The 8,845-nt window shown below is 34.6% G+C and overlaps 1 protein-coding gene across 1 annotated transcript; it reads right to left on the minus strand.

The window, feature by feature from the left end:
* Window positions 1-1,725: 1,725 nt before the first annotated feature.
* LOC144350843 (ribitol-5-phosphate transferase FKTN-like) lies at window positions 1,726-5,262 on the minus strand. The gene is made up of 5 exons (XM_078008912.2): window positions 4,999-5,262; window positions 4,403-4,665; window positions 3,213-3,346; window positions 2,306-2,442; window positions 1,726-2,078 (listed from the first exon to the last, which is right to left on the minus strand). Exons 1-5 carry the CDS (start codon window positions 5,253-5,255, stop codon window positions 1,853-1,855), a joined length of 1,017 nt encoding a protein of 338 aa, XP_077865038.2. The 5' UTR covers window positions 5,256-5,262; the 3' UTR covers window positions 1,726-1,852.
* Window positions 5,263-8,845: the final 3,583 nt, after the last annotated feature.

Here is an 8,845-nt window from a genome sequence, read left to right on the forward strand (position 1 = left end):
GGCGAGACTAGACAAATCTATCGTACATGTACACACAAAATATGGTAAAGTTATACATGAATCTGAGCTCATACGAATAGATTACAAACTGTACATGGAATGTGACTTGCATAATCATATAGAAAACGACTGATAATTTTAGATGAGTGTAAACTCAACTACACGAGTGTCAACTCAACTACACGACTGACGGCGACTCAGCATGTAAACTACGCCAACGATAAATCAACTAAATCGATAAGGCTTCAAAAATAAGTCAAAACATAACAAAGGTCTTCTCAAATAATTCTCTAGTAGCTCTTCAAACGTTACCTACCTCGTTGGCAGCATAAACGATACTTGGGCAGCGAAAAAGACAAAAACTAGATGCAGTGAAACGAGCGTATCACTTCCAGTGAAAGCGGAAAATGGCGACTGCCCCAATCCTCGTACAGAGCGCGCACAACACCAAAAACTGCCGTGAGATAAATAAACGAGTGGAAGCACTAAAAGAACCAGGAACAAGTCTAAACAACAAAACTATAGTACCAATTAGTATAACCTGTAGTAAAATTCGGAAGAAGACGTCTTTCACGTGTACATAGCACGCCCACAATTGAACGAGGCTAAACAAAGCGCGGGAACGCAGCAAAGTTTAGGTTGCTCGGGCAACGGCAGCCACAGCCCATACCTTACAGATAGAAATGGGGCGGTACAAAGATATTGACATTAACCATAGAAAATGCAAAGTCTGTGATCTTGATGAAGTAGAAGACGAGAAACACTTTCTGCTAAAATGCAAACTACACCAACAGGAGAGGATTAAACTGTTCACTGAACATAACTTATCCTCAGCTGATGTAGCTGGAGAAGAAATCATGATAAAAATTCTCACCTCTACCGACAACAAAGAAATCACTGACTATGCAAAATACATTTTTAATTGCTTTAACCGCAGAGATATTACACTGAAAAAAACCACCAGCTGCCCCAAAATAATCACTCAATATTACGTTTCTTGTATTTTTTACTTTTGTTCTGTTTCACTTATTGATCTAATTTTTTAATTGTTTACCTTATTTTGTTACTTTTTGTTTATTTAAACAACATTATTTATTGTATTATTTTCAAGATCCCAATAAGGATACGAAATCAATAAAGTTATTTACTTACTAAATAATGTGTAATGTAGTAATTTAGTATTGACATAAACACTTAATAATGAAATAATAACTGATCGAGGTATTCTCGCCCCGCACACAAGAGCAACAAGAAAATGTTATCATTGAAACTTTTTCACCCTCCTGGAGTTTCTAATGGGTAACCGCTAAACTGTGATTTTAATATTCAATTTAGAATTATGCCCCAAATAACTTCGTGTTACAATAAGGTTTTTCTACTTTGCATTCAAGTTAACATTTTCATTGTTTTAGTAATAATATTATCTGAATAAAACAAAGTAATTAAATCGGTTATTAATAGTATGTCTACAACTTTCAAGTAGAGCTAACAGAATATATTTTTATAATGTTCGTACAAACAGTGTAAGTTAAGTTAACCAATATATATCATTCTAGATATCGGTATTTTACAAGAACATTTCTTTCTTCTCTTTATGGGAGACTTAAGTTTAGCCTAATTTTTTTTGGATCCGGAGTGTGATAAATACGTAAGCAATTATGGTATTTATTATAAGCTTGTTCAAATATTTAACGCATACACATAAATAAAAACGATTGCATCATATTTCTGAAAAACAAATCACAATTTATTGAGAGTAAAATAATAATTACAATTACCGCAAACAGATTATCTGAAAAGCCCACAACATTTAAAAGTAGAAATATAATGCGTATAGATCTGTATAGTATTATCACCAATGATCACACCGATGTGACTCAAACATCATCGAGTCTGTTTTATTCCATATTCCCACTCCCACAAGGTTTGGTGGACTTTTCAGCGAATCCCATTCCTGTATACGCTGAGTCCATTGCTTTCCGTATGATTGTTCGATGTATGATTCTGTCTCACAGGGAACACTTATCTTCATTTCGAGGAATTCTGTCCAACAGATTGTAAATCGAGGTAAGATGCCCCTGAAACAAAATGTGAATATATCTATAAATAATGTTTTAATGCACCAATAACATATACAATGTATATACATTATTAAAGACGTACTAAACATATCATTGTTAAAACTGATTTAAATATCATTTGTATTGTGAAATATAGGTTTGTAAATATGTGACTTATACCCGAGTCTCATTCTTAATCAAAAAGATTCTGGTGTCTGACAATATGTATACAACTATTTTCATACTTAATTTGCTGGTAGTTATGTTGACGCATAGGTCTTGACACGAGATACCATGTATGATTATTCGACTCGTAATCGAAATACACGTCCAGTTTGATGCCCACGTTATGTATAAAAGCCATTGATAAACCAAATTCGGGCTACAAAATACGATGACAAATTTAAGTTAGTAAACATCAATTTATAGTGATAATTATGTGAGTTGATAGTTGTATTGTAAATATTGTTTTGTTTACACACTCCCATATACAATGTATTGTTTTTTTAGAAAAGCAAAATAATCGTACAACATTTGTGACATTACTTGTAGGTAGGAATATAAATGAAGGCGTGGTATGTGTTCCAACCAGTGTGTGTAATTTAAGGATACATTTTCTGGCATAACATAAACTCAAACTAACAGCATGTGGAGGAAACGTACTCTAATTGAATTATGGTGGTCTATGGGCCTTTGTAGTGTACCTTTCACCAATGGCAGTGTATTCATTTATTTATATGTTTAGCGATTTTAATTAGTTGTTTTCATTTTTTAGCAGTGTCTTGAAAAGCCTAGTACCACTGACATGTAACTTAGTTAGAATTTCAAAGTAATTGATAAGGTATCCAGAACAGATGACAGTTGAATGCAAATGTTTGAGTTATTGTAACTATACATACAACATGAATAAATATGTCTTGAATAACAAACTACACTGTTGTTATTGTTGTTGTTGTTCAAGTATATATATTTCACACTGATTACACAGCATATATGTTTGAAAAAAATTTGACTTCAAACCGATCAGATAAAAATATGTCAAGCTATTGTAGTCCCAAATAAGTGTTATGAAGGTTGGCAACAAAATATCATGTGTCTCTTCAGTATGTGACTATATGTTAAAAGTAATTAAAAGTCTAATTTTTTGTTTACTTTCCCGTAGTTGCGCCTGAGATAGAATCCAGCATCTTGGAATGTCTGTATTATTCTGGGGTCATAATCCTTTGCCCACATTTCAACATCAACGTCTGAAGTGTATTTCATAGTATCACATTCTCGAAACCATCCTGTCAGAAAATTAGACATAAAGTTACATTAATGTGAAGTTGCTTTTGTTCCAGATTCAAAATACTAGTTCGCTTTACATTATTTAATGCGAACGAACATCAATTTACTATGACCGTTATTATCATGTAAACAAACATACAAAACGCCAACTCCTGTGTAGTAATTATCATAATCATAATTTTACAATTTTATCCTATTTTGATTTTAAGAGTAACTTTACGGATATGTTCGTTTTTTATCTAAGTGATGTCAATCGTTTACGTTTTGTGTGCGCGTGTGCGTGTGCGCGTGCGAAGTGATTGCCGTTCGTATTCGAAGATATAATTATGAACGTAAGCAAACATACAATAATGACGCTTTTCACTGATGTTACTAAATGCAGATTAATTTGTTTCTAATAATATTGCTTATGAACAACAGATCGCCACAGCAGTTCGCGAGCTAATGCTGATTAGTAGGCGACATTTGTTTATCAGATAATTGCACACTAATTGTCAAAAATGTAACTGTTCGACTTATTCCCAACTCTTTTGACCTAGCGTTTTATTGTTAAATCGCTTGGTGGTTCCATTTTGGAATTGTTATGCGTACGCGTTTACTTACACTCTGTTCAAAAAATTTTCGGTTTCACTAACTGTGGTGATTGGCGTCCCTGTAGCCAACCTGGCAGGGCTTTGATACATTATTTCTATTTTTGCAACAATTGAACGACGCTTTCAGCTTGTGTAAATTGGTGTGTTATTTAACTAGAACTCATATTTTTTCTTACTATTGAATTTAAACATATTCACACATTTATTGCGACCTGATAGTTCGAGAGATGTCTAGTGTGCATGTACTAGATTTTCCCAAGGTTCGAATATTATAAAGTATATTTTAAAAAGCCTTTTAGCTGACAAATTGCACTATAGTTTCTGAAATATTTGACCTTAAAATGCCAAATCAGAAATTATATGCACCTATATGTTCAAGAAGGTACTTGTACATGGATGCGAGCCATCCAAATGCTAAATTCAGGTTCTGCACGGTTAACTAAACAATCACAACTGATGTACCTAATAAAGTGCCGCTGCCCAACCAAACTCGAATTCCCAGTCTATCAAACACTTTCTTTGCATCTAGCAACAACGTCCGTACACGATTCCTGAAAAGCAATGCCTCTTTGCTCATATCAGCGCCATTCTTTTTCTGGAACTCTTTAACCCTGGTGTAGTTGCAGTCAATGAAGTCTGAATGCTGTTTTTGTTGCAATACCATCATTGGGAACTTTGGTATATTTATCTCTACACCATCTACATTCCTGGATACAATACCCATCCTGTTAAACAGTATGCATAAAATCACTGAAATTGGGATCATTTGATATAAATACATGTTTACATGATCTAAAAAAAATGTCTTGAGCGTAGTGTATGGTCTTCCATGTGCATGGTATATGTCTATATCTACGACCTTGAAGTGAATACATACATATAGTAGTTGTAATTATGTAGTCTATGCAGTAAATAAATAATTCATCAAATAATTCTTTAAATAATAATATAAATAAATAAATGTTCCCTTATTTTACTTGTGAAATACATTGTGTTATATATATATATATTAAAGGGGCAACTTTGCATAGTTACATGGAATTAGTTTAATAACATACTTATCAAATGCACGTGCATACTGCCCAGTCACACACTTCGATATGTTCACCGTCTTTTCATTGTCGTCAATGCCCTCGGCTGGTATGTCTTCCAATGTGAGTGCACCATGCCACCAATAATTACCAATCCTTTCATAAAAAATTATAAGATGAACAACAAATCCGGATTTTGCGAATATATAGTGCAGCGAAATCGTCAAGGAATTTCTGGGATCCTTTCCAGTGGTGGATATCCATGTAAAACTATTTTGCCTCATTTCATTAAAAAAGCTGTCCTATAATGAAATAAGAATTTGTTCAGTATCTTTAAAGTTTGACACAGTAAATTTATTGCTAGTAGTATAATATGTTAATTATGACAGTAAAATCAATGTGGTAAGTGTTAATCATCATAGTTGAATTAAGAAAAACAATATAATTTGTATTTGAGGCGCCAATAATTGTCTATGGTAATGGAGAACAAAATCAATAATATTATGTTCTCCAGTGAATCATACAAAAAATATACCTTGGATTTCAAATACTTTTCCAAAACGGCAAACGTCATGATGTCATTTTCTGCATTGTAGAAACAACTGCAATTTTCAAGCGGTTGCCCTTTTTCCTGGCAATCGGCTATGGCTTGTAGTATTTGCGTATCTATTAAAAACACTGGAATCTTGTGGGTGTCTGTAACTTTTAAGAAGAGTTTGAGCGGGTTCTAGAACAGATGAATATTTCAGATTGGATATTGATATGTCCCAGCGAGCTCTGTTCAATACACTCTAAAACATATATCTGTAGCTTGCATTCATTGTATGGATGATGTGCTTTTCATCTAAACATTGTGCACTTTGTCACCAATCTGATGTGGTACCCGCATACACGTATGACATGACAATTGCATTCAATTGTCTATGTCAATACGTGTTAACTTTCCCATGCTTATTACTTTAATGTTCACATTCCTACACCTATATGTAATATCTAATGTATTGTTTAAAGCCTAAACCATATTAACACTTTTATACACGCCGTGTCAAACGTCACCATGACTGTCTAGCACTCCTTATTTGGCATGTTAGTAAGTTCTAACCAATCACGTTGACTTGTGCTAGGCGTCGTAGTGACGTCACGATATCACGTGGTTTCACTTATAAATAGGGGGACTGACGAGAAAGAGGGAGCGGAGGTTATACGGGAGGTCTGTCTCTAGGCGTGGCTGTAAAGCCATCGCCTGGAAACCAAGTTTACACTTCACTGTATTATCACTGTATCTGATGTCTCCACGAATAAATATCCTGATTGTATCACCACTACCCTCAACAGTTCAAAATATAAGTCTGTTACAACTTATTCTAATGATACACCCAGCTGTTTTTTTTTCACCAGACAATGGAATAAACGATGGAAAAGCGCCATAGCCGCCATGTGCCCCGCACACACGTTGATTACAATGCTGGGCCATTTGGAACAATTATGGCTTTTCAAATTGTTACACTACACATTTACACCATTATTTTACTGTTCTCGGTCCAAAGAAAAGCATATAGTTTTATGGGCTGAAATATCTCCACTCTGACTCATCCTCTTCATACATATCCCCTTCATTTAAATGGCATATATATATACCCAATGGAAAATCACCATTTTATTGCACAAATGAAAAGATTATTAGAAATAATGGATCTGTCACTCAGATATTTGTGGAATATACATATCATCACATTTTAGGCAGGATTTCATGGAAACTGACAGGATGTGTAGAATGACGAGTCGTTCACAGTCTCCCTTTACCCCATTTACTGCTATGCAGCCAGGCGAACACTAATCATGCACACGTTATCGTCATTAATGTTATATACAATTGATTCATACATATATCACAACATTAGACAAGGTACACTATTATATTTTAACAGTGAATATCGGTAAGTGACATTGATATCAAGTCTGATATCTCTGAATATTCAGCTAATGTCCGGATCCATCTAGGATTATTCACTAAAATGCTCATATATAACGAACGGCCTAATATACGCATAACCAAAATACTCACTATGACATCACTGTTTCGTGAATTCCGGCGCTTGACTCTGGCTGTAAAGTTATATGTCGCTGTGAGAATCAAAATAATGATAATAATTAGTCCAATGCACTTTGAAACTTTCATGTTTGCTTATATTTGGCGTGTATATGTCTGTACGGTTTGTGCCACGTGTGTACTACATCGACGCGTGACAGGACGGTTTGTTTAGGATTTAGCGGAAACACGTGCGATTCTATATCATGCTGTTTTTTTAAATATCCTGATGAATTATTTTTTCCAAAATATGACTGTGGTTGTTAGCCGTTATATTGATCTTATGTGAAACAATTATGGTTTTAATTGGTAACTAAGAGGTTTGTATGCTGTATTTCTATTTGTTGATGCCGGGATTACAACGTTGCATTGAGACTGTCAATTGCTCCTCTCTCGTCATCCAGTCGTCGTTAATTCTTATTTCAAATAATTGTGTTCATTTCTGCTTGCTCTTGCTCTTGCTCTTTATCTCAAGGACGGAAATGGATTAAGTTACATTAAAGTCGTTTCACAACTTCCTCGTGGGCCCCAACCACAAACACGCTGTAAAACGTGTAATTTAAAATGTACTAGCATTCAGCTATACTTATCATGTCGGTCCCATTGATTTGAGCAGACAAAGGATAATGACTATGTTTATTTCCTCTGTAGAAGATGGGTTATTTCGTTATTTCGCTTTCCAGCATTTAAGGGAAACGCACATTCACTCACTTACACACATAGAATGTATGACACACTTGGGTTGAAGTTATTTAACAAGATGACGTATATTGATGCTGATCTTAAAAATAAAGTACATTTGAAGCTGACTTGTGTTGATATACTGACCACCAAGGTGCAACCCAAAAGTGTTCGCTGAGTGAATCAAGGCTTGGGTTTTTATGTGGTAGTCCGAGAAACAAGCTGGTTTTACAACTAAGTGTTAAAACGCATAGAGTGAGTGGTACCGACCAGTGAGTTCTTGTATTACACACGGGTGCTAAAATCGCAGTCATCCCCGATGTGTATTGTTTTTGAAACTGAAGCCCAAACGGGGTGTTAATGAAATGCGAATCGGTATTGCGTTTGAGTCACGTTTTGCATGTGGGTAATGTATCACCCATATGTCAAAAGCAGCTTGTCGAAACTGGACTAGAGAGTGTGTTATTGTTCTGACGCCCTCGCTTGCCAAACATGTTAATCCGATGGGTCTATATTGTTTTGGCGTGAGACAGTCATACAGTAGCAGACTAATGTTCTGCGATATAACAGTTGTATCATTCGTTCTATATTGGTATACAGTTATATATATAACCACTTATCGTTGAATCACCGATTGTAGCATTTGTTTTAAACAAATTATACATCAATATGCCAGCCTACACAAATAGTACAAATATATCACCAAATAAATTAATAGTAAAATTTTACATCTTGATAAATTTAAATTCATAGGAAAATTATTATACACATTATCATAATCATATCAACTATTTAAAGTAGCAAATAACATATTTTTTTATATTACTAGTAGCTTCGCGGTAAGTGGCTTTCGTGGTAAGTGGGTTTCGTATTGGGTGAATCTCGCTGGGAGGAGGGCTTTGTCGCAGTAACTGGTCTTTTCATCGTTGTTGAGAATTAAAGTTTTATGTTTCTTTAACAACTTGCGCTATTCTGGGATATATATATATATATTTACATTATTACTAATGCAATACAACTAATTAAATTGAAAGAAATTGCAATATAAAATATTTCGTCAGTAACACTTCTCAACACGGTCAGTGTTATTTACGAAAATATTTG

Source organism: Saccoglossus kowalevskii, chromosome 7 (assembly GCF_978046115.1).
Source record: "Saccoglossus kowalevskii chromosome 7, keSacKowa6.1, whole genome shotgun sequence".
Lineage (NCBI taxonomy): Eukaryota > Metazoa > Hemichordata > Enteropneusta > Harrimaniidae > Saccoglossus > Saccoglossus kowalevskii.